Here is a 27128-nt window from a genome sequence, read left to right as displayed (position 1 = left end):
TTCTTCTTTTAAAGTATATTGTCACTGCCTATAATGCAGCAGAGTATGATCCCTAAGACACATTTCTATTCAATCTTGTCACTTTTCTTTAACCTAAACTAATACTTAGGCTGACACTTCTCTACCATATACTGAACCCATATCTGTTAATTTCCAGTTTTAAGTCCTTAGTTTTACTATTTCCTCCACTGGAATTTTCATTATTTTCCTGGTTTAAACAAGGCTTACAAGGCATAGGTCAAGAACCACCTCTTCCACAAATCCTTCCTTCCTCAGGAAAGAGTATACGCTCTCCCTTTTCTAAGTTTCCTAGATTGTGGATACAAATGGTCCCATCACTTGTCATCAGGTACTTCCTTACTCTATTTAAAAGACTGAATGAGTCACAATGACTAGACTGAGAGCCACTCAAGGAAACAAAAGCCTGTTCTATTCAGGAAAGATATGTTTGGCTACAGATAAGAATAAAAGATGCAAACAGAAGGTTATAATCTGCAGTCCATGGGCATGTGATCCTCCTGAAGTTATTAAAAAAAAAAAAAATTGGAGGTCAAAAGAGATATCTGTGTTTTTCTGGTAAGAGGGATCTTGGATTTTGATTAAATGGTAAAAGAGGGCTGTGACCCTTAAAAAGTTAAGTTCCAGCCCAAGACATAAATTTCCTGGATATTATACAGGTACAGTAATTTGTATATAAGGCATAAGCTAGTGTACAAGATCTAAATGATTCACTTATTAGAATACATGCTAGGCCTCAGAGAACCTCTATGAAGGCTAATTTCATATTTCAATTTTGGGAAATATATATTAAGTATGGGGGGATACTCTGAGATATTATAATAGGGATAAAGAAAAACTCCCCTGAAAACCTGGTCTGCTAAAACAATGCAAAAGACAAAGAAGGGATAAGACCCAGACCTTGCCCTTAAGGATCTTACAATTTGGCAAGGGCCATTAAATGAATAATCTTAACACAAGGCAGAACAGCGGAACACCTTTTCACAAGGGGAGGCACAAACCACTACAGTATTCAAATGAAGCAGACATTATAACTTTTTGGTTTGCAAATCAAAAAAGGATGATGACAACATTGGACAGTGAAGAATAATGAGCATTTAAAATAGAAATTGGAGAGGGGAATAAAATGTGACCAGAAGCCAAAGGGTAAGAAAGACTGTAGGGGACTTTGGGATCCCAGGTTTCTGGGTTTCTAGCTCAGTATTGGCCAGTGCTGGAGCAGTCTATGTTGAGGGGAACTAGGGGTGAGGAGAGCTCAGCTCGCATGTGGAAGGCCTTCACCTATTTCTTCATTTCCTGGGGTGGGAGTGAACATGCTAAACACCTTCCTGAAGTTGCACCACCAACAGCCCCCAAGATCCAAGTTCATCACCTACTCCTATCTCCACATCAGGTCCAAGCCCTTTATCCTGGGGAGATGGTAACCATACTCCATTCCATAAGCCCCATGTGAATCTACTTCCAACTGAATATGAAAATGAATAAAGAGAACCTGGACCACAGCACTGGTTTGGACCACTTCGCACATGGACCAGAAAAGTGTACAGGACCTATACTCACCTTTACTTTTCATCAAATGAACAAATGATCATGATCTTGTATCTCTTTGCTTGTAGCAGGAGATAAATAAATAACTTATCTTAGATTGGTGTTTTTTAAAAAAGTGAAAACTATAAGGATAAAATGTAACAAAGCACCGATTTCCAGTAGAAATGAGCTTCTTCCTTCTTAACAACTACTGGTTTCCTTGCAGAAGCTTGAGGGAGGTTGAAGACCTTGAAGATACTTAGGAATTCTGGACCAATGAGTCCCAGACATGCTATTAGGGGCTTCAGTACAAGAAAGTATAGAACAATCTACTCAGAAAAACAAGAATTATGGGTCCATGGGATAAAACAATGAAGACATGATATGATAGTGGTATACCTGTGTAACTTTGTTGTCCCAACCAAAGCCTATACAGGAAACCAAAAACCAGCAGTAGCTTAATAAACACAAAAACTGCTGAAATGGGATATACTGTGAAGGCACTCCCAGTTTTATGTATATGAATGGGTGATATCTTTGATGTATTCATACTAACTACTTTTGGGTATGCAAAGGTACACTTCTGTTCAAGCTCTAATAATTATGTGGCCTTCCCAAAACTCGGTAAAATCATTTTGAAAACAGAGATCAATAAAGCCAGAGAACCCCAGCTCTGATTTAAAAAGTTAAATGAAGGAGAATCCGATTTTTGTTCTTAACAGGTTTAGAGACCCAAAGACAAACTCTTCTTAAATAATAAGGAAAGAGAGCAGGTTAAATTGGGAATGGAAGCTAAAACCAAAAATAGCCAGACCAAGAGACAAGTAAAAGAAAGTTATATCAAGAAGTTTCGCTTGAATTCTAAGTCAGAGGATCCTGATTAGGAAGAGCCTATACTCAATTTAGATAAGAGAAATTAGTATCCTAAGCTGTTCAGGTTGAAATATACACAGCAGTAGTGTGACACTCTATTTGCTGAAAACAAATATTTTGGAAGAAAATATTTTGAAGTCTACTATGTCTTTAGTACCTGAAGTAATTTCTGGCTCCTCTTGAAAACTGTTTTGAGGATTAATTGTGAAAGGGGGCACAGCAGTGAAAGAAGACTGTGCATCTTATAAGAAGAAAAAGAAAAAACAAAACAACACAAAAGACAGAAAGGCAACTCTTATGTGGAGGGATATGCATCTATTGGGGACTACAGGAAGAATGGTATACACTTTTAGTTTCCTCTCTCTGGAATAAGAGTTAATTAAAACTGTGCACTGAGCAATAAACTGACCTGACAAGAGCACAGAATATACACATTCACACCATCCCCTAAAGAGAACTTTTCATAAACTTTGTATGGTGAACTTTGTTATCCAGTTGTTTATCAATTAAGATTGATCTAATATTAGCTATTTAAGACAAAAACTAAAAAGGTACTACATGGTACAACTGATCTCCAAAGACCACAAGCTAATTTCTCCACAGATGCAGAAATTCTAAACTTCAAAACTAGATTTTAACCTTTGAAACCTAGAAATCTGTATTTATGTTTCAGTTCAAATCAAGGAATATCAGAAATTTATGTCCCTTCAAATTGTTTCCAACAACAAGGCAGAACTTGTGGAACTTAACAAGTTCTGAAACTACCTGACCCTTTTGTAAGTTCAGACAGCTGATTTTCTTTAAAAACAAACAAACAAACAAAAAAACCCTAAACAGAAGAATCAGTATACACCATAGTTCATCGTACTACATCTTCAAAAACAGAAAGTATATATACAAAATTTTCCAAGGACTTATGAATAAAAGAAAGAGCCAAGTAATTTCGTTGTAGATTTCCTATTGAATGATTTGGTGTACTTTCCCCCTCATCGCATCCTAACTCCTAACTTTTAAAAGAGTATGTTTGTTATCTGTAGTACCTTGTTTAATGAAAAGATATAATTAATAGGATGACCCAACACTGCATTCCTGACAGTGGTACATAACAGTTTATCACTTTAAAAACCAATAGCATAACAATCACATTAATTTTCAGAAAAATTAATTTATCACCCAAAGTGGGTTGTGTTATAAGAAGTAACATCATCTCACCTACTCCCCAGACCCTAGGGAGAGAGAAGAGCCAAAGAAAAGTACATGTAGAGCAGAAAGGTCTCTTGCCAGTAACTTCAGCATTGGAACCAGCTTCTTGAGGGAAAAGACACAAAGGCCTTGTAAGCCCACATCACTACTGGGCTAACAAGGACTGGTTTTTGATAGCCTAAAATAATGCCACCCTCCCCACCTCCCATTCTTAGATACATGAATAATCATGTGCTGGCTGGAGGGAGAGCAGAGAGGTGACAGAGACACACACAGTACCTGTTGTTGAGAATTGTAGTCAAAAAGTCCCACAGTTGCTGCTGCTGAGTCCACAGGTACCTGCGTGCCTGAATAATCAAACTGAAGAGGCTCCATGCCCACATGTTCCATGGGGTCCAAAGGGACACTCTGGGACTCCATGTTGGAGAAATCCTCCACAGGCTTGGCACCATTGGTGCTGGTCAGCTGGGCTAAGCCCTCAGAACCATTCTGGTTTGAACCCAGAAGATCCACTTCATTAGCAGAGTTCTGGCAATTACCAGGGGTACGGCTAAACAGAGAAAGTAAAGGGCATTAAACCTTATTTTGAGCAGGGAGGGACACTACAGCAACCCAAATTAAGGACAACGTCCTTGATATAGCTCATTTTCAATAGTACTTAAAAGTATTTCTACAAAATAATTGTAAATCCTTTATGATGTTTATGGTGTTACATACTCTAAAATGACTCTTCTATTGCTTGCCTTCCCACCACACCACACTTAAATTTATATTAACAGCTATTAATTTACAATCCCTATACCAAAGGATTTGAGGAAAAATGATGAACTGGAAAATAAATCACTGCCACGAAAACAGAAATCTCAAAATGCAGGTATCAAAATATGCCCCCAAAATGCAATATCTAGTCTTATTAAATACAGAGCCAATGCAAAAGCTAGATTCCTAGGGAAAATTCAACATTTGATGATGGGATTCTAATAAAAATATTTTACTTATCTTTGGGATAACTGGCCAATGCTAATGTTGTCTCCCCTTCTAAGAAACCAAAAGAAGCAGGTCTTTTCAAAATCCTACAAAATCATTACCCAGAATATTACCCTTCAAGTAGACAACTCTAAAATGTAAAAGTAATGTGGAGACATAATTTATCATCCAAACCAGGACAGTCCTAAATGCAAAAATGGGCACTACTGGTAAGTATTCTAGGACACAGGCATAAACAAGGATTTTCCTGGGTAACCCAGAATATATGATAACTCTATATAAAAACATCGCAGGATTGTATTGACCAAAATCAGAATAAAATAGAATAAAGGTACATTCTAGTCAGGAGAGTGTAGCCTGTGATTATATTATATCCAATGCCCTACATCCCTAAAAGAAGCCCTGAGGCTGGCACAACTTAAAGATACTGTGTTTCTTGACATACATTCACATCCCCAGCCCCACCTGCTCCCAGTCAAAATACCACAAAACACTGCTACAGGCTGGCTGAGATTCTAGTGGAGAGGCCACCTGTAACTCATCTGAAAGCCCTTAAGTGCAAAGATTGCAATTCTTTACATATACAAAATATGAAAATTAGATTAGGAATACTAAACAACTGAAAGTTATTCTGCAAACAATTATCCAAGATACATTTTAATTTGGCTTTGGTAAAATATTAAGGTAAGATATGTGTGTGGGGGGGGTGTATGTGTATGCACACATACATTAGCTTTAGATTAATGTCAAAATTATATTCTCTACTGGTACATCAATGGCAAGGATTTTTATAGATTTTTTTTAAATCACATACCATAACTAAAGGTTATGCACATAAATGAAGAATATTTGCCAAATGTAGACAACAAATATACATTATTTTAATACTGTGTACATTAAATTATGGGGTAAAATTTGTAAACCAATCATGACCAGAGATGGGGAAGAGAGGCACTGTGGAAGGGATGTGATTAAGAATAAGTCATTGAAGCTTCATCTCTAGTTCCTTAAATTGAGGAAAATGGTACCTGACCCACTCACCTCAAAAGGAGTTTATGAGACTCAAATGAGATAATGCACAAGTTCTCAGCCTTTTTTCTCCCTCTAACATGCCAGAGGGATAGGACACACTTCCATTAGTAACCATGGCTCTGTAATACAGCAATTTAGCAAGAACATGGAAAAAATCCAGAGGCACCCACCTCCAGGTGATTTTGATATTTGAGAATAACTGAAATGATCTTTATGGAATCATTCTGCAAATTCTAGAGCTCTATATAAATGCAAAATCTACTGTTTGAGGAAAGCACCAGGCATTGACAGCTCTTAGAAAATTCCACCTTACCACTTAATTTACAGTCTTCGTGGTATGGCCTACACTAGATCCAATTCTTAAAAAGGAAACATGAGTGGGGTGTGGAGGTGGGGGAAAAAAAACTAAAAATAAAACTAAATAAAAACAAACAAAAACCCATAGACCCCATTCAAAAATCATAAGTGTAAAACATACAAACCTAAAATCTTTGACGTCTGCATCAATCCCATTCTGCACTGGTAAACCATTGGTCTTGTCCATCACATCACCCTCCTCCTTCAAATCTCCTAGCTTATCTCCATCAAACGTACCCTTGTTCTTCTTTTCACCTTTGTCGTTTTCATCACTGTCTGCATCCCTTGGGCCCTGTTTAAAAAATAGCTTCAGCTCACTAATCATCATCAACTAATAATAGTGGACAACCACTGTGGATACCAGACTACACTAGATGCTAATTATGTGTTAACTAGAACACAATAGAGTCCCTGCCCTTTCAGACATTATAATCTAGCAGACAACAGAGAGGCAGGTACACTGCAGGAAGTCTTACCAAATGGGGGAGACAGACATACATTTTACGTTACCAACTATAGGACATATCCAATATTCCACCACCCCATTTTCTTCCTTTCTTCCAAAGCCCAGCCATATTTCCCATTTCTCTACTCTTGACTCTAACTGTAAAATAACAAGACCCCTAGTAAGCCCTAGGTATGACAGCAAATAGTATAAAGGGAAAGTGTTATACTTACAGAAAGAATTTTCTACTTTCCCACTGTCCTATGTATACTCCTTTTGCTTTCAAATATTGAACTAAGTATGGTCTTAGATCACGCCAACTAAATTATTCTATACTTGATCTTGAGATACATTCCCTGTCAATTTGCACCACCACTACCCCAGTTCTACCCTATAAGTCTCACTGCTTATTGCATAAACAATTCACAGATCACCACTTAAAATTTTTTTAATCCTTCAAAATAAGTTAACTCCAACTGTGAAATTCTTTCACCAAGAGTACCCTAAAAACTATTTGTTGCTGTCTTCCACTACTTTCCTATCCCATGCCAGATTAACCTCAAGACATATGTGGGAGCATGTTAAGTTGAAATATCGATGCAACAGAATTTATCTCTGAAGTGTTCCAAACTACAAAGCTTGAAACACTGTGCCTAAAAGAATTGATGAGGTGTCAGACATGTTTATGCCCTGTCTTCTAAGGAAATTAAGCCTGTCTCCTCTTACCAACACCATAAATTAAGCCCTGGATATGCCTTGATTTCAAAAAAGAAAAGAAGATCTAGCAGGCTGACAACATGATACAGAGAATTTTACAGAACCTTATCAAAGTAAGCAAGCTTTGCTTTTGTAAAACTAGAAGGAAGCAACTTTGCCTTTACCCACCACTGACTCCTGATGTAAGGAAAAAACATGAACATGGACCAAATCAGAGCTTCTGGTGAAAGGCAGGATCTAATCATTAGAAGATGAGCACTACTGCTTCGGATTTCCAGTCACCAGAACCAAATTTCAGTGGGGGTGGGGGATCAATAATGGAAGCCAGAGCCATATACACTCAGTTGTGAACAGACTGACTGAGCCCCTGTAGATGCAAAACCAAGACACTCGCAGAGTAGTTCTTAGAGCTCACTGGCCCAAAAAGGTGACTCATGTACTGTGACGTTCTTAGAATTTTCAACTACTAGTTCAGAACTCGTTTTACTTTCAAAGTTATTCTGTGTTCAAATGAGGAAAAGAAAAGAAAAGATTTCATGGCTAATATGAAAAAAAAAAGGAATGCGTAAGAGAAAGAATTAGAAAAGATATATAACTTGGCTTCCTATGGCATCAAGATGGTAAATCACAGCTTTGGAAGCCATTGAGATGTTCACTTTCAGAAGAGAATTTTTAAAGTATGAGGCTGTTATTTGTTCAAAAGAAGTGAATGACAGCCAATTAAGCACCATATGAGATCCCAAAGCAGAGGTGGGAATATGGTTCTAGAGACAAAAAGATCTTTTAAAATGTTTACAGGCAATGGCTCTCTCCACCTCAAAGAGGCAAAACTGATGGAAGCTGTATATTCATTTTCATATCCCTACACCAGATACAGCGCCTGGCAGAAAATCAATAAATGTAACACAAATACCCCCTCCATCCATGGCAAAAAAATTCTGCAAAATTGAATGGCTAAAATAAGAAGGATCCTCCCATTATCTTTACCATCAGAATAAGAGTCTAGGAGGTAATGAAATGGTCTAGATGACAAACAACTCTACCTGAATCAGATGCCATTAATGTCAATATCAAGAGAGTATTTCACGGATGATCCCACTGCCTGCCTAAGTAAACTTGCCCAGAAGTCTACAAATAAAATCACTGGCTCAAGAGGAACCATTCACAGCCCCAGTTTTTCACAGGGAGTTCAAAGGTCTGCAAGCACTAATGGAAAACAAATGGGATAGAGAAGCAATATAAAATTTTAAGAAGCAAGAAGACTGGTGTCAGAGAAGACTCACTAGCCAAATCAGTGTTCTGCGTTACCTTTCCTCAGTGATCCTAATTATTTCATATCAATGAGATCATACAAATTTATCCTCCATAGATGTGAAGCAAAGGCTGGTTGAAAACCTGCCCAGACCATCTATAAGTCTACTGCTCTGGCCTGAAAACTTAGCCACTGACAGTTACATCCCTGGTGATATTTACAATGGCTAAATTTTCAAAGATTTCCCTAGGATGGGCTGAGACCCAATACTGTACAGTTATTCATAAAAATTATTGCTACCTGTTTTTCCACTTGAAATAAGCTATTAATGCATCAGCAGGATAGTAGGTACCTTCTATTGGAGGGTGACGGACCCAAGGGAGGCTTCCATTTCTTGATCTAGATAGTGGTTACATGGGTGTATTCATATTGTAGAACTTCATGAAGATGAACGTTTATGAAGTGCACTTTTCTGTACGTACATATTTCAATTAAAAGGTCCCTTAACAGTAAAATTCAATAAATTAAAAAAATGGCTCTGAATATAATTGGTTGACATGAAGTCTGGCTTCTGAATGACAGGAGAGCACCTGTGAGAAGGCATCCTATCAAAAGTCTGGCTGTTAAAAGACAGTACAGTGTTCAGGATCATTAAAAAAAAAAAAATGACCTTTTGAGATGTAAAGACCCTAAAGAGAGAACAGGGATATAAAGTGCTGGTAAGTTTTATGGTTTTTTGTTTTTTTTTTTTAATTTTTAATATTTAAGACAAGGAATTCATAAGTATAGAATTACCATATGACCTGGCAATCCCACTTCTAGGTATATAACCCAAAGAACTGAAAGTAAGGATTCGAGCAGATATTTACACATCAATGTTCATAGTGGCATTATTCACAACTGCCAAAAAATGGAAGCAACCCAAATGTCCATCAACAGAAGAATGGTTAAGCAAAATGTGATGTGCACAAGCAATGGAATATTATGCAGCCATGAAAAGAAATGATGTTCTGACACATGCAACAACGTGGATGAACCCTGAAATGTTGAGTGAAATAACAAGACAACAAAAGGACAAATTTGCATGATCTCACTGACATGAAACAATTAGAATAAGCAAATTCATAAAGTCAGAAACTAGCATACAGGTAACCAATGGCCAGAAAGGGGACAGGGAATGAAGAGCCAACATTTAATTGGTAGAGAATTTGTTTGGGGTGATGGATAAGTTTTGGTAATGGATGATGGTGATGGTAGCACAATTTGGGGAATGTAATTAACACTAATGAATTATATATCTGAATGTCGTTAAAATGGTTTATATGTATATACGTTAATCAAATAAAAATTTTTTTTAAAAAATAAAGAAATTCATACCTATGTGGTATTTAAGAAAGTACTGACCCATGAGACAGAGAACCTACATTCTAAGAGCACAGTTGCTAACACTTACTGGTCACAGGACTTTGGACAGGTCATTTAACCTCTGAATCTTAGTTTTCTCATCTATAAAACAGGGATAATTTTGTATAGAACAGAGTAGTTATGAACAATGAAATAATGCATGTGCAAAAGTTTTATAAGGTAAAAAACTATTTGTACAAATCAAACATTAGGAAAAGTCATGCACTGGGATGGTATTTTTAATGTAACATTATTTACAGTATCAGATTACAAATCTTAAATGCACCAACTAAGTGGTATAACTCTTTAATATACAAGCGTAAAATCAACTTGGCCCTCATAGGGGCACTGTCATTTTCACAATGCAGTAGTTCTTCGGTTGGGGTTGAACAAGTTTTGAAATTTTACAAGTGCCTAGGTTCACTTGCAGAGTTTCTGATTTAATTGGTCTATACGGATTCCAACAAAAAATGTTATAAAAATCTTTTCCTTTAATAAGGAGCCACAATTCCAATACTGAGAACTATTGTAATTAAGTCTAACATAAGCATCATAAAGGCAGGATCCATGTTTTGCTTTGTTTGTCACATACTACCTCAGCACACTAATACTCAAAAGGCATTATTAGCTAAATGAATAAGGAGGGGGGGGGCAAAACTAAGGATTAACAGCATCTTTCTATTGAGGACTTCCTTTAAGATGAATATTAAACCAAACTGTAGCTCTCAAAAATAGGCTTCAGTAAGTGCTCAAAAGGCAGGCGATCAAGCCCAATCAAAATCTCAACAATGGGACCAAGAAACTCCCCAAAGGTTCTGAGAGATTCCAGATCTTTACAGAGAGTGTGCTCTACTGCTAGAAATCAAAGAAGTAGGAGAAGAGCAGACACAGGCAGAAGAACCATAAATTATAGAGATCAGAGACCATGCACTTATGGCTCAGCTTTCTCCAGAGACTAACATAACTGGAAGAAAATTTCAGACTAAATCTACTAATTCTTATTGAAGTCAGAAGAATCAGAATTTAATTCCTCCTCTTATTGCAGTGACCTTACCACAAAGTTCCACACGGCAGAAATCACATTCAATGAGATTAGGAATTATCCTCCCTTCTTTCTAAAAAGAATTATTTTCTATATCTGCTTGACATACTGAGTGCAGAAATCATTGACATTAGCCAATAAAATACTGGTTTCTTCTGCTCACAATTCTATCATAACTGCCAAAGAAACTGAAATGTCAAATTCCTTTAAAGCTCAGCAGTGTTAAAGCTACTACACAGTACTAAAAATTTTCAATTAAAAAATATAGTTAGTTTGACTTATTGGCCATGTGAATTACTCTCTAAATTTAAAACATTAAATATGATCCTTTTATGCCCAATTCATAAACAAACCAGTATAACATAGTAGAAATCAGTGTCAAGAATTGAAATTAGACCAGAGTTTGAATACAGGCTCCACCATTTCCCCCCTAAGCCTCATTTTACTCATCTATAAGTTAGTAGGGACAATACATCTACCTAAAGGACTATTCCAAAGATTAAAAATAAGGCACTTTATGAAAATATAATTCATATTTTTAAAAAAACTTAAAAAGTTCGTCACCTGACTTTCAAATTTGTTCCCATTTCCTTCTTCACAGAAACATCTACCCTCATCCTAATCACCCAAGGCTTCAAAATTGCTAGATATTTTATGTTTTTCACCCAGGAAAGAAATTGTTAAGGTTCCAACCATTAGACCCCTTGTCCCACTGAATTTTCTGCAATATGTGTACAGAATCAAGCCACCAACAACTACTACATTTCCTTGCATCTGTGACCATCAATTATAAGACATACCATTATTTTATGTGCTGCTATAAAGGAAACACTACCAATTCATCTATGATATAACATCATTTGAATGATGTATTCTAACCTGAAAATGAACAAAAAATGTGGAAATGTACATTTAAGAAACAATGGAGCACAGTATATACCAGGCACTATATAAATAATCATCACCCAGTTCCTGATGTGTAGACGAGCAAGAATGTAGTAACACCAGATCCAGGAGGTAAAAGAAAACCTTAAATGTGAAGAATGGTGCTTGTTATTTCAGAGATGAAGACAAAAGAATGATTCTTTATTAAAATATATATATATATATATTTAAGTTTTTATCTAGTCAATGCCTAAAAGCTTGACATTGCAAGCAGAGCATGAGAACTTCTTGTTCAAGGGAAGCCAAAATCTAAAAGGACTCCACACTCAGACAAAAGTTTTTGAATTTGAATCACAGCCTCTTGAAAAGCTAATTTTCCAAGGAAATTACGTTTGATAGCAGTGCTTATCAAATTATAATGTGCATACAAATCACCTGGGAGTCTTGTCAAAATAAGGATTTCAATTCAGTAGATCTGGGGGAGGTCTCAGACCCTATCTGAGATTCTTCACATTTTTAAAAAGCTCTCAAGTGATGCTAATACCACTGGTCCACTGACTTTGAGGAAGAAAACATTATATGGTTCACAAAGCATTTTCTTATGTATTATATACCCACGTGGATTAAACTATTGTTGAGTTTTAATTATCTCCATTTTGCAGATGAGGAAACTGAGGTCAAACCCTTGACTTCTATCTGTATTACACTGTACAAAGTCAAGTAAAGTAAAGTAGCACTGGTTACCTAAAACAAATGCTGTGAAGACTACATGAGCAAGTCTCAAGCTCTGTGATCCAAATGAATTGCTATGAGTATGTACACATCCTCTAGGTCAGACAATAGCCAGACTCTACAGAACAAGTAGAAAGATCTTCCCAAGATATTTTTACTAAAAATATTTCTTCTGCAAAGTTAGGGTGGTCTTCTCATTTTCCTTGACACCATAAACCACGTAGAAATTATGAACCATTTTTCTAAAATGGCTAGGCTTCAGCCTATTTGAAAAAGATCAGCTGGTATTTCAGAAGACCATAGCAGGGTCCTTAGATGGGCAATTTCACCCTATGGCCTCAAAAATACAGTAGTTACATCCAATTTTGTAAATACTCTTTCTGAAAAATAACAATTGTATCCAAGGAATAAATAAAATAAAGGATACAAAAAGAAAATATCAAGACAGAAATCCTGACTATGACTTGACTGGTATTCAGAGTTTTCCTATTATTCTGAAAACTGCTACAAACTGCTGCCTTGAAATTTCTGATTCCCATGTGGGCTACTACCAAAAATGTACAGGGGGTGCCAATACAATACTGTTGTTGGATTCTTCTTGTCAGCCTGAAAGAATTCTTATCACAGAATCCAAACCTACTAAACTAAGATGAAGAAACCTAAACAAGAAAATAAGAACATATATTCAAGCTATAACCAGGAAACAGCTTCACAGAAAAGGGAAAACCACTGTAGTATGAACATATTACTTTAGTTCTGAACCACCTTTAACTGGAAAATTAATCAGAGCCTGGATTATCTGTTGTTTCTGAGAATGACTCCTTAGTAGTTGTTTTAGGTCTATATCCAGTGAGCCTTCAGAGATGATGTTTTCAGCTCTCAAGGGATTAAATGGGGTTACTCCATGGCTTCCTGGAGGCAATGTTGGTGCAGCCAAGCAAAAATTAATAACTAGATGCTCTGACCTATAAACTACCAAGTACTACTCTTTAGAACAATTATCTTCAAGAAGCAGATATTCTATCTTCCTTGGCCTCTGATATCAACCCTTTGGCTGACAGATTTAAAAAAAAAAAAGGCTCACCTTCAAGAAGATGCATTACCATGACAACCATAAGTGATTCAGCCTTCCAGATCAGAGCTTTGGTCAAGGTCATTTAACCAATAGGTAGAGTAAAGCAAGAAGGATAGGGATAAGATCAGCACAATCCAACCATAAAGCTGATAAAGCAGGTCAGTGATTCAAAGGTCTGCATCTATCAGAGCACTGGACATGGTAGTTTGAAGTCACAGAACAGCCTTCCTATATCATCCTATAGATTCAACTCAAGTCAAAATATAGGATATTTCATTACCCACAACCTTCCTTCAGAGAAGAAGCTGGAACACAGACATGGAGAATTTCCATGTATCTTTAGTCAAATCTCAGAAGCTCAGTAAATTATCTGGTTGTTAGAGAGCTCATTTTTCTGACTTTATCTATCCTGCAGTCTAACCACCTCTGGTCACAATACTGTAAAAGAGTGAAAAGGCATTAGTCTCCCAAAACAACTAAAGATGGAAACCATCTTTACAAAAACAAATACAAGACACTGAACACAAAAAAATACAGCTTTTGTCATACAAATAATTTCTAATGAAGTAACTGATCAAAAAAGTCAAGTCTAGAGTTTCACCTTTCTCCTAATCCTAGTTTTTCTCTTCCTACAAACTTCATAGAAACCCAGGCATATGCCTTCTAGTTAATGCCCAAGAATTAGAAACACATCACATTACACATATAACAGAAAATTCACAGTCAGGGTCACGCAAGTTCCAATTTAATCTCCCCCCAACAATTTATTAACGCATGATATTGATTTCTGTCTTACAGTAAATAACTGAAAGTTGTAAGCAGCAATTAGAAGGCAGCACTTCCTCTGAGGACTCTGTACTTAAGAGATGAGCAAATTGAAGGGACAAAAAAAGAGGTGAGCTGGGGATAAGGTGAAAAAAGAGAACTGGTATCTCCATTCTTCCCATGGGACAATAGGCAAATGATAACTTGGCCTGATCCTATTCCTCACATCCAAAGGACAGGTCTTGTTCTTCACAAGAAACCTCTTGGGGAGGTTCAAATAAAAGAAGGCTTTTTCTATCTGATCCACAGGGCACTAAATTTTACCTAAGTCTTTGCAGGGTCAAAAGACCCAGAAGCAATCAGGTCAGCTTTAGAATGGCTAGTACTCAAAACTCAAAAGTCCCAGTTTAATTCCTTGATCTTCTTAAAGTTATTATAAAAATAAAAGATTCCCCAAGTCAACAGTAGTCCTGAAAACCCTAAAGAATACTCAGGTCCCTATCTGAGACTCTATAAAAGTTTCATTCACTAAGTTTATTTTTCAGAAACTTAAATCCTCCAGAGAGCTCCTATGCCAGCTAAGTCCCAAAACCCAGAGGCAACAGCCTCTTCAAAACATCAACCAGATGCGTCCCCTTTTCCCATAATGTCAACACCCCTTTTCAACATGAACAAGTTAGGGTGTTCCTAGACATCCCCGAAGATCAGGAAAGTGATTAAACTAGAGGAAGGGGTAGCAACAGACAAGATAGAATTTAACAAAGGATGATGAATACTGAATCTCTACATAATTTCTTTTTCTTAGTTGCTAGGGTATTAGAACAGCTAGAAGGAAAGAACTGAAATGGTGGAACTATAACCCATAACATTCTTTGAAATTTGCTAACTACTTGTTAAATTGCACAAAATTTAAATTGCATCAAGTTATCAATTCTATGTCTACATTTTATATTCCACAATTTTAAAAAATGATAAAAATAAATTAAATTAAATTAAAAGATTCTCATCAGGTCAAATTCCTCACTCTAAACTTCTAGGTGTGGCGATGGGAAATTCAAACTAGCCTTTTGAATTTAAAAAGTTCAATTCACTTAATTTTTTCTGGGTTTGGAATAGAGAAGTTAAAAACCCCAGCCACATGTCAAGTGCCAATGTCAACCGAAGCATCACCTGTGACATACCTAGGGTAAAGCTAATTCCATGTGGATTCCAGTTATCTTAGACACCACCTGTCCTCTTCATGCCAACCAAGTGGACAATCATTCATTTCATGCCCACTAACATATAAAAAAGTATTCTAATGAACACCCGAGGAAGCTGCACCAGAAATAAACTACTGTTACTCTAGAGAAGCTTAAAGTAGAATGAGGAAAACAAGACAAAGTCTCTGGTACTTAGCAACAGATACATGACAATAAATATATTGAGCAGCAAATGCTATAAGATAAAGAAGATACTTAATGGAAGAAAAAGTATTAATATGATTTGGGAGAAGGAAGATTCCTTAAATGATTGCGAACTAGCGGTATTAGTCCAAAAACATTTTAAGAAGAAAGTGTAGAAAACAAGTTGATCCAGGAGAAAAGTTGGGAAGATAAATTCAGGGTGCTTCTCGTGGACTTCCTAGCTGTGGCTTGGAATATGAAACCAGTCACAGAATACAAAATGAGGAAGGCTCAAAAGGAAATACCTCTTAGGATTTCTAAATCTAGAAACTCGCTATTAGAAGGAACTCATTTTGAGAAAGGCTATCAAAGATGCTTGAGAAAGACTTAAGTTTAAGACTTGAAAGGGGAGAGGCTGTGGACAAAGAAGTTGCTTATAATTTAGCATCAGAGGGGTCAATGACAATGATTCAGAAAAAAATTCAAGATAAAGATTTTTAACAGAACTTCTAATTTCCTGACAGGCTGGTGTGAGAAGCAAAGATGTTCAAAAAGGGCCAAAAATGATTCTATAATAAAGGCCTAGTTGGTAAAACAAGAAGGATCCTACATACCTGATCCATGTTAAGGTTCCTTGGGTTTTGGCAAATCACTGCTCTCAGATCTGGAATTCTTTACTGACACCTGGCCTTCACTTTCCTTTCTGTTTTTTTTTTAAACTAAAAATGATTTTTTCTGGTAGACCAATAAACTGAGATTTAGATTTCAGTTCTTACCTCATATTCTTATCTATGTGTCCTGAAAAAATACTGTGTTTTTAAAAAGTTTAATTTACATCTCTTACTATGTTTGCTGAGCTCTATTTACAATAAAACTTTAGAAATATGCTATAATTAGTGTTGTGACTATCTAAGGAAACTAAACAGGCATATTTCGCTTTAGGGGAAAAAAAGAGATATAGGAACAAGTTCCTCAAGCCAACTTACAAATCCTCCTTTTCTTAGACAGGAATCGCCCGGGGATGAGCTCAACACATATTCCACCATGCTAACGCCTAGTCCCCCACTCTCCGATCGTGGGGACAGTACAGAATTGACCTCACTGTTCACATGGAAACTCTGACCAGGTCTTCTCTGCACCATGATTGGCTGGGAAACTGAATGATCTACAAAAAAGATACACAAACATGATACAGTGCAGCCAGAGGCTCAAACAAAATTACGAGTGATCTCTCATGGATAAACCAATGACTGGGAATCAGGAAACCTGCTGTGATCAGCTGAGTCAAAACCTCCTATTGCATTTTTCCATAAGTATGATATTCAACATAAGCTAAGGAAACGGAACACACCTCTTTTATCCAAGACAGCAGAGGGATACTGCAGTTCACATAACTGGTTTATCTAAGTGGATAAATTAATGTTTACCCCTTTCAAGTAACAGAATTTCTTTTTTAATGTGTTTTAACGGTAATATTACTAAAACAAAAATGTGGTTTTACTGCCCTTTTAAAAAAATACAACAATATAATTTGATCTTTTACTGATGACTCACTGTCATCAAGATCCATTCTTAGATTGTGCTGTAACACAGCAGAGTCATATCAGCTTTTGGGTTTTCTGTCTCCTCCCCCCCTATCATCTGTCACTTCTTGCTGCTGTCAGTTTGTCTGCCTCTACAAGTTCTTCCCATCCCTCTTCAGGGGCCCATGCCCAAAATGTGATTTGGCCCCAACTAAAGATCAAAGACAGATCACTCTATACACAGTAGTACGTGGGCAAGGGCAACATGAACTTCAAATTGCAGGCATGGGTTTTTTAATTCCAAGTATGCTGACAGCATTTCAGAACAAAATTATGGTAATTTCAAATAAGACCATTCCTTTTTGGTAAACACTTCAATAAAATATTGAAGATTTGATGTTGTGTTAATTATGTTTTAATAAATTACATCATACAAGCTCCTTAATTAAATTATAGGACAGGACATTGCTTGACATGTTTATGTCAATGATATAATTTCATGACTTGCCAATTGCTGAGGAAAGGAGCTCTAAGACAGGCATAAATCACAGTACAGATGCTAGATCTAGATTACCTGATGTTCCCCAGGCACTGTCTCGCCATTGATCACCCAGGAATATTCCTTTTGGTCCATCTTTGCTGGATTCATCTGTTTCCCAAAACTTTTTACCTGGCAAGAGCTGCTGCAAATTAAAAATAATAGATGCTTTTAAAGAATTCATTAAGGATGAAAGTACAGCAGTCAACACTTTCTTTCAGACAAGGGTACTGAAGATGCTCTTGTGTCCTCAAAGTCTTTAACCACAGGGTTCTGACTATACAATACAGCTTGTGGTCTGAGCACTACTGTATATCTGGTAAAAGTCATAGACAGGCCTAAGGCAAGGGGGACACAGATTATACCATCACAATAGAGGCTCAGCTAAAATATCTAGAATTATTCACTGTAACCTATGCCAAGATTTTTAAAGGGGAGAAAGGGCACGGATATTGGAACTATCAGCTAATTCCTTGATAAAAGGACTCTTCCTGAAAAAGAAGGTACCTGCCATGCTGCATATGTATTAACTGACCAAACAAAGTTACTCAAGCTGGGGTCTAACTGTTAACCAAAACACTTTCATCACCAGAAAGAAAAATTAAAAAAAGACAATACTGACCAGCCATAACATTAACCTGTTCCAAGATTTTGGAAACAGTAGAAAAGCTAGACCCCATTAGTGGAAGGGAAATAAAATCTCCTAACCTCAGTTAATTTTAATATTTAGCAATGCCGTTAAAGTGACTTCACAAAACATTCCATACTTCATAGAAATGAAGGCATCCCTGTACCTGAGCCAATATGAGAACTCTAAACTGGCTTCAACCAAAGAAATGTAAAGTACCTTTCAAGTATAGTTTTGTACAAGATAAGAGTATTAGCGACCAAAGTACAGTTCCACTAGATCTGATCACCAGCTTTACTTGCTAAAGTGCACCTTCTTATTTCCTCTAATTATGTTTTCATTTCAACTGCTACTACTCACATGGGAAACTTGGAAATTTGGGGTATTACTTAACCACTGCTTGTGAGCATAAAAAGGCACAGTTGGAGAGCAGAATTTCTCAGAGAAACAGACTAAAAGCCCAGAAAGCACAATAAAGTTTAACCTTTCCAATTTATTACCCATAACACAATGACAATGGAGGAATAACTCAACTTTGCCCTCACTAAAATGAAACTCAGTTTTACAAACCTAGTTTCTGAGGTCCTTGACCTAATTTTAATCTATCCTTAAGTTATCTCTATAGATCTATTTCATGGACATGGCTTACTACCTAGACTAAGGTAATTTCCCACCCACTTTCCTCTTCAGTCCTTAATTTGTTACTTCCTAATCAAACAAGATCATGACACATTTTGGTCTGACATTTCATTGCAGAAACATAAGTTTATCTGAAGATAAGAAGTCAATTCCTAGTGTACCTCTCAGGTTCATTCCCTAAAGGAAACATGAACATAGCTGATCTGTTAACATGAGCGGACAGAGGGCAGTAAATGAGAGGGAGAGCCCGAACTAAAGTTAAGAGGTGGAGTCAGGAAGACAACTCTGATGTACCCTAGGACAAACTACTAAAAGGACTTGAATCTCTATTTTACTGATGAAGAAAATATTTTTCAGGTTATTGTGACAATTAGAGACATTGTTGATCAGTGCCTATCAGCACTCTGCCACAAGGTAAGTTCACAATAATTGGTAGTGGATATTACAGGTTTCAGAGGCATCATACCTAGGCAAAAATAGCTGCCCAATCACAGAAGGGACAGTGAAAACTAACGAAAATTACGTAAGAGACAATTTAAGAATTCTTGTTTTTAAATTTCCTTTTTTCCTTTTGATCCCGAAAATGCCCTCACAGAAGGTTACAAATAGAATTTATTTCTCCAATGTTTGTACCCTTTCCAACTATCATTCTGAATTTTCTCCTGTATTTTGTAGGGAATGTGAGCAAACAGAGGCCCACATCAACTACTTCTCTGTGTGCCAGAAGAAACAATGTCAGCACAAAGGACACTTCATTTGTTGGTTAACATTATGCTCCATCTAATAATGGAAAGAAGTAAAAGGTAATCAAAAAAATTCATTCCTGTCCTTTAATTCTCATTCTTCTTCACAGAAACTTGGAAATATTACTCAAAACTAAGGGAAAAGTTTCTGAAAGTACTAGCCTCCACATGAAAATAGTCTGTCCATAATTGCTTACTGAAAGCAGCAGCCCTTGAGCTCAAGGCTGCAAAAATGACTTTTGAGGTCCTGTCATTTTCACTGTAGCTTGCCAGGTTGTCATAACATATAAAGTTAGCAGAAGCAGGTGAACATGTAAGCAAGACTGTTTCCTGGCCAAATTTTCTCAAAGGGAACAACAATAAAGAAAATATGTAGCAAGGTGCTAAAAAATGGAGATGCTACTTAAAAGTAATAACCCCAGATGCAACAACTCTCAAAGGAATATACACCAAGAAACCCCAGTCCCTAGCTCAGACACCAAGATGCAACTGTTCCTCCCAATATTAACAACCAATATAAATACTAATTCTAAATAGATGCTAGGAGCAGCCCAAAAGTACTAGAATTCTACATGCTTTGGTAAAGTAGCAGTGAAAGATCAGTTAACTACTATCAAAGAAAACAGCAGAGACTGAAAAGGCAAGTTTGGAAGAGATGAAGGAAAAAGAAGAGGGTGGCAACATGCTGATTCTGGAAAGAAAAAAAGAAGGTAGAAGGTATGAGTTGCAAGGGCGCTCTTCAAATCGGGATGAAATAAAAATACCGAACCAAAGTACCTAGGCAAAGACAGAATCCAACTTTAAGTCTATATTTATACACAGAACCTACCATTTCTCCTTCCTCCAAATCATATCCGTCTACACCCCTCAAATGTTGTAAGCAGCTTCTGAAATTACTCCCAAAGATCTCCGCCTCTTAGTACTCACACCCTTATGCAATTCCCTTCCCCTGACTGTGGGCTACAGTGTACCCACTGACTTGCTTCTAAGGAATAGAATACAGCACAAGCGATGAGATGTCACTTTCAAGATTAATTTACAAAAGACAGACTCCAGTCTTGTTTCTACTCTCTTACCCTCTTGCTTGATGTCTTTGATGAAACTAGCTGCAGTGTTGTGAGCTACCCCAGAGAGGTCTTCATGGAAAGGAAATAAGGGAGGTCTACAACCAGCAGTTCATTAGGAACTGAGGCCCTGAGTCAACCAACCTGTGAAGAACTGAATCCTGACAAGAACCATGAGTTAGCTTGGAAGCAGACCCATTCCCCAACTGAGCCTTGAGATTTGAGTGCAGACCCAGTTAAAAAGTTGACTGCACCTGGGAGGGACCCAGAAGTCCAGGACCCAGCAAATCCAAAATCCACAGTTACGGAAACTATGACTAAATTTGGGGGTAATTTGTTATGTTGCAATAGGTCACTAACACAGTTGTAAATATGTGGAGGGTGCATTTTTATATTCAAAAGACTTCTTTAGGAGTTTGCTTTCAAGGAACACTTCTTGTCCGATTTCCAAAACAAAATTCCAAATGTTTGAAGAAAATACTTTTGAATTTGGAGAAGAGTGATTACCTCTATTCCATTTTACAATCACCCCTATGTTGCCTTATTCTGTACTAAAAATGACTGGCTTTTTAAATTTTATAAAATTAAATCAACATGTTAAGCTTACTGAGAATCAGTAGCAATTATATGTTCAAGAACCAACTATAAAACAAATACAACTAAATGTTCAAATCTGATCATATTAAAAGGAACCATAATCTACTGAATTATAATACAAAATGATGATGTTTATATTCAATTGTTATTTCAAATTCAACAGCAACCTCTCTGGAGGTAACATCCTCCTCAGCACTGGCTAAAACATTCTAGTTCACCAACCCACTGGCATAAACACCAGCAGTTACTAAACCTTCACCTAAACCACACCTAAATTTAATTGCCAAAACTTTAAATGTAACTAATATATGAAAAGATAGTTCTTGCTTATCTCATCAAGAACTTGAAAATAAAGACTGCCCTTTGACAGCACAAAAAGCAACAGATCACAGCAGAGGTTTACAACATTCACTTTAAGAAAGATGAGGCAATAAAAGGATTAAAAGATTTGACAATTCTGAAGGAAGGTAACAGGAAAAAGGAATTGGTTCAACAAAAGCAAAAGAGACCCAGAGAGTCAGAAGTAGGCAGTATCACTCAGTTGGCATGTTTAGATAGAGGGCATATGATGCACAAACAAGTCTATCTCTATAAAAGCAATTAATACATCAGGCTAGATAGTAACTTGATTACAGTAGCCACTAAAAACATCCAAGTAATTTCTCTGGCTCAGACTCCACTTAAGCAACCTTCAAAGCATTTACCAAGAATTTGGCTTCCTCTTACAGCTGCTGTTCACTGAACACAATTATTTTGCCCACTTGAGAGTTATGTTTGAGAGTTATTATAAATTAATAAATTGCATTTTGATTTTTATACATTAGTCTCTTGTGGTCATGGTTAGTGAAGAGCAATGTCATAATCCAATCATCTCCGAATTAGTAGTGAAAGTCCATTTCAAGACCTACAAACTGAGAACCAGGACTTGGGGAGTCCTACCTTCCCCAATAATATAACCAGACTTTATAGTCTTCCTTGTAATGTCCCATTAAATGGATTCCTAATTACTTCTCCCCCAATAGTCTGTTCTCAAACCTTAAGGAATTGAGCCTGAACCATAGGTTTGTAAAAGAAAAAGACTTAAGAAAAGTAAAGAAATAAGTAAACTTATTCATGGAACTTCTGGGGAACAGAATACAAATCAAGCACTGATTTGGTTTACAAGCAATGTTAGTCACTTGGAAAAAATTCTAAATTTTCTATGCGACATCTTGATTTTTTTATTTCATTTAATTAAGAAGATAATACACAAAGCCACACTTGAGCAATCATCAAATAGACCCCTAGTAAGAACTCTTTAAACACAGATGGACATAATAAGGGAATGGATACAATAAGGGCTGAGAACATCAAGAACCTTGTTGGCTTGCTTATTTTAAGAAGTGATACAGTGGTAAAACATACACCAGCGTTCTGAAATCACCAGAAAGCTTGTTTTAAATCCCAACTGTGTGAAGTTAACTCCTCTAAGCTTCAGTTTTCTTGTCTATAAAATGGACTGTTGTGAAGATGAAATGAGATACAGTCTAAAATGACTAGGCACAATGCAGAATTAAGTCATGATAACCACTCAAGAGTAAACTGCCACTATAAGAACAAATAACCAAGAGACTTCACACTATTAATGGCTTGCCAATAACATGCTCTAATGTACTCAGCTGGCAGATGTGGTGACCACATCACCCAGTACAAATCCCAAGAAATTAAGAGCCTCAAAAACACACTGAAATGGAAAAAAGATTACGGCTTTGCAGAAACAGAAAAGGCAAGATAATTATTAAAGACTGGGGTTTATTTGACCGTACCACCACTAATATTTGCATAGTATCAATCAGGTTTTCTGATTATCCCAACATTAAATGGGCACTCCAACAACTACTCTGTACTCAAGAGGAATAAAATGTTAGGAACTAGTTACAAACTTAATACAGGTTGCAAAGAGCAGAAATTTGGATGCTACAGCTCTGGCAATATGATCAGGTTTGATCATGTTGTAATCTGGGAACTGAAACTTCCAACTCAAGCTTAGTTGCAATGGAAGGTAGCCAATGCAGGAGTCAAATATCTAATATAACTAGTTGGTAAAAAATAGCCAAAAAAAATTTTTTTATCTCTTACATAGTCTCATCACACTGTCATTACATTAGAAGAATTTGTCATCAACTCAAGAAAAGGACCTTTCAGACTGAAACAAAGAAGTATTATTTGGTAACCACTGACAGTCACATGTTCTTGTCAAGGCTGACTCTTGAAAATTGTAATTTTCAGAAGTCCCTTCTCAAAATCTTAATTCCTTAGGGAATCATCTGGCCCTTCCTACCATACCATAAGGGTTGTTGTGAAACCAAGTATGCTAGTATATACTAAAACTGTAAGTAAATCCTTATCCTTGAAATGATTTTAGAAAAAAGGCAGGTATATCCACTCACTTTTGGTACAACTGTTTTAGAAGGGACTCAGGGGAAAAAAGTTCATTCCTAAGAATTTATACCAACCAAAAAAATTCAAAAGAAGGAAAAAAAAAACAAAAAAACAAAAAAACTACATTCAAAGTTGTTTGTAAGAACAAAAAAGTTGAGAGCAAACTAAGTGTTCACCCTGTGGTGAACAATGTAAGCTTACCAAAAATAGCCATAATGACTACATGTAGTATTTACAAAATAATATTAAATTTTTAAAGTAAAATAAAAAATTGTACATGTAAAGACTGTTTCTCCTCATGCACCCTCTGGGAAAAAAATAAAAATTGAAATAGGTACTAGTTGGTAAGGCAAGATTATAGATGACTTTTTATAAAATAAACTTTGATTATTATTTAGAAACAATTTTATAATAAAAATTGAGATTACGGTGGTATGAAATTCACTGCAAGAAAGTAAGGTATTTTCTCTTAAGCAGGCATATTTGACTTCAATATAATTTCCAAATGACAAAAGTTGTTGGCAACTTAGCTCATAATTTATGTTAAAAATATTTTTAACCAAACAGATATAACCAAACTTCCAATTCACTTTGAAAATTGCAGCTTATATATAAAGAACGTTGAACATATTCAGTAGTTTTATCATAAACCAGTTATTTTTTTAATTAAAAATAATGAAGTACATTAAGTAAACAAAGCAGCTTTTTAATTTTCCCTTTCTCTTTCAGTTATGGGATATGATCTTCAAATTCTCACTTCCAACTACAAATCTACTCACTAAGTTCCTGCATTCTTTTTAATCAGTTACTCAACTATCAGATGTAAATTTTATTTTAAAATGTTAAAATATTTTTGTTAAAAAACAAAATTTAACAAACAAAATTTAAAACAAAATTGTTAAAAAAATTTAAACAAAAATTAAAATTTTAATTTTAAAAAAAATTAAATTGAATTTCATTTAATTCAAATCACAAAACTATTAAGAATCCACTATAGTTTCTTAGGACAGTTTTGACATATTACAACTATAGGAAGACTATTATCTGTTATAGTTTCTTCACATTTCTCTACTAGGCATCATCACAATCTAAACTATTTCATCTGGTAATTAACACTTAAAATTTTTGCCCTATATGGTAGGATGGTTACTACTGAAAACAAATTTCTATATTAACAGCTTCAACTGGTCTCTTAACTAAATATCTCTTTTGGCTGAAATCTAATATGATCCTTTTATTTAAAAGTTTATTTTTTTACATAACTATAATTATAGAGTATATTAAAAAAAAGATGTTTAAAAATATATATTTCCCTGGTTAGTAAATATTCTTCACAAGAAGTGTTAATGGCTGTATCTAATGCCCTTCAATAACATTTCCACTACTAGGGATGAAATCACACAAATCACTGAGGCTCAACCAAATATGAGGTAATTTCATCTCTTCTCCCACATCTGAAAACTAACACTGCTTTTCTGACTATGGTAAAAATAAAAAAGTTTCAGCATTTGAAATTCCTACTGACATCAAAAAGTACTACTTGAAAATACTCTGAAATGCACGGCCTGCATTAGCCACATGTGGAGATAACAAAACATGTGGAGATAACAAAAGTAGTACAAGATATCCTTTACCCAAACTGATACAATTACAAATTATATTTACAAATAACTTAACATTTGCAAATTACAAGACAAATAGTATACTGCCTAATAATATATTAAAGATTTTTAAACTTCACAATCTACTACAGATGAGGAGAGGAACAATAACCAACCAAGGAAGAAATGAACCTGGGATAGATTGGTCAAGCAGTGCATTAAAAGAGGGGGAGGATTAAGAATGGGTGACACAATGCAAAGGACTTTCCACAAAGAACAAAAGTAGATGTGAAAACAAGCATGGCAGGTGCTCACCAAAAAGGGAGACTCATCATCAACATCAGGGTGCACTAAGGAGAGGGTGAAAAAGAACAGCTAGTGCCAGTTGTCAACAAGGCTTTATGGAGCAACCAGAAGTTAAACTATAATCCAAAAGGCAGCAAAAGGAAATACCATAACAAAAATTATTTTTGAAATATTAATCTGACATTCCTGCATGGAATGGGGTGAAGGAAAGCAAACAGATGCTGAGAGGATAAGCAAAGAGGCCACTGCAATAATCTAGGGTAACAGCAGGGACCTGTGGAAATAGGGGCAAGGAAGGAACCAACTGCCCCTTAAATGCCTCTCTCAGCTTCAAAGCATTAAAAAAGAAAAAATATACATACATATATAATTTCAAAAGTTAAGAGTCATGCCTCTCTCAGCTTCAAAGCATTAAAAAAGAAAAAATATATATACATATATATAATTTCAAAAGTTAAGATCCATATCCTGTTACGATGAAGAAGGAAGTCAGTAAGTATACTTAAGCCAGTCTACCAATGAAGCTCCTTTAAACGGGATCTATTCTGTAGTCAGCTGAGTGCAAAGGCTGGATGAAACCAAGATACACACATGGAGGAGAGTAGTTTTGGGACCGTCCTGAAGATCTACTGTAGGTTGCTGGGAAGCAGAGCAAAAAAAAGCAAAAAGAGCAATCAAAGAGAAGAACTTGGTGGCTCTTAAATTTTCGGACAACCACAAATAACATAGAAGTACAAACAGGCTCTTCAATTGATGACTCCTGTTAACTTCAAAATGCAATCTCTTCACACAAGTAAAGGGGTTTCCCAGTATTCTTTGTGTTCACACCAAAGAACAAATCACTGTCAACAACATCATCCTTGAAACCAAGTATCTATCGATCATAGTTTCATAAAGCCTGCCCTTCAGAAAAATTCAGAAGTACTGTTAGCACCCTCAAGCTCTTATTCCACATCAATCCTCTCTCCAACACACATTCCTTTCTGAATCCACTTTTTTTTTTTAAAAAAAAAAAAAAGCTTTCTTTATTCCATTCTATTTCAAGTTATTGGAACAGAGCCAAAAGAAATATTCTTTCCCTACTATCTTCATAAAACTTGCTGAACTGACAGAAAAGTGTTTGGAAAATGACCAAATACCCAAGGTGAATCACACATTTCTGCATGATTCAGGAATAGCATGTAAGAAAACAGATGACTGTTTTTTAAGTTACCTTTAAATAAGGTTATAAATAGTATGATCTATTGAACAACCATATTTATAATAGGTCTACATTTTAATAATTACATTATTGTTTTAATAGTCCCTGAGAGATCAGACACCCAGGGGAGTGAATCTCCCTGGCAACGTGGAATATGGCTCCGGCATC

General features: G+C 36.1%; 1 protein-coding gene across 18 annotated transcripts in view; it reads right to left on the bottom strand.

Annotated features, from left to right (window-relative positions):
- PUM1 (pumilio RNA binding family member 1) overlaps positions 1–27128 on the bottom strand; it is a 140721-nt gene that overhangs the window by 56541 nt on the left and 57052 nt on the right. For 11 of the 18 annotated variants that reach the window (XM_037827911.1, XM_037827914.1, XM_037827919.1 and 8 more), the window contains 4 exons: positions 17797–17905; positions 16686–16864; positions 6123–6289; positions 3901–4171 (listed from right to left, as the gene is read on the bottom strand). The exons of 3 other annotated variants lie outside the window; for them this stretch is intronic. In XM_037827911.1, coding sequence (XP_037683839.1) covers positions 3901–4171; positions 6123–6289; positions 16686–16864; positions 17797–17905 — 726 coding nt within the window. The remainder of the gene's footprint in view (positions 1–3900; positions 4172–6122; positions 6290–16685; positions 16865–17796; positions 17906–27128) is intronic. 4 more of the 18 variants (XM_037827913.1, XM_037827921.1, XM_037827922.1 and 1 more) reach the window with 2 other exon arrangements.

This window comes from Choloepus didactylus, chromosome 2, assembly GCF_015220235.1.
Source record: "Choloepus didactylus isolate mChoDid1 chromosome 2, mChoDid1.pri, whole genome shotgun sequence".
NCBI classification, from domain to species: Eukaryota; Metazoa; Chordata; class Mammalia; order Pilosa; family Megalonychidae; genus Choloepus; species Choloepus didactylus.
This window is presented reverse-complemented; position numbering and strand designations above follow the sequence as displayed.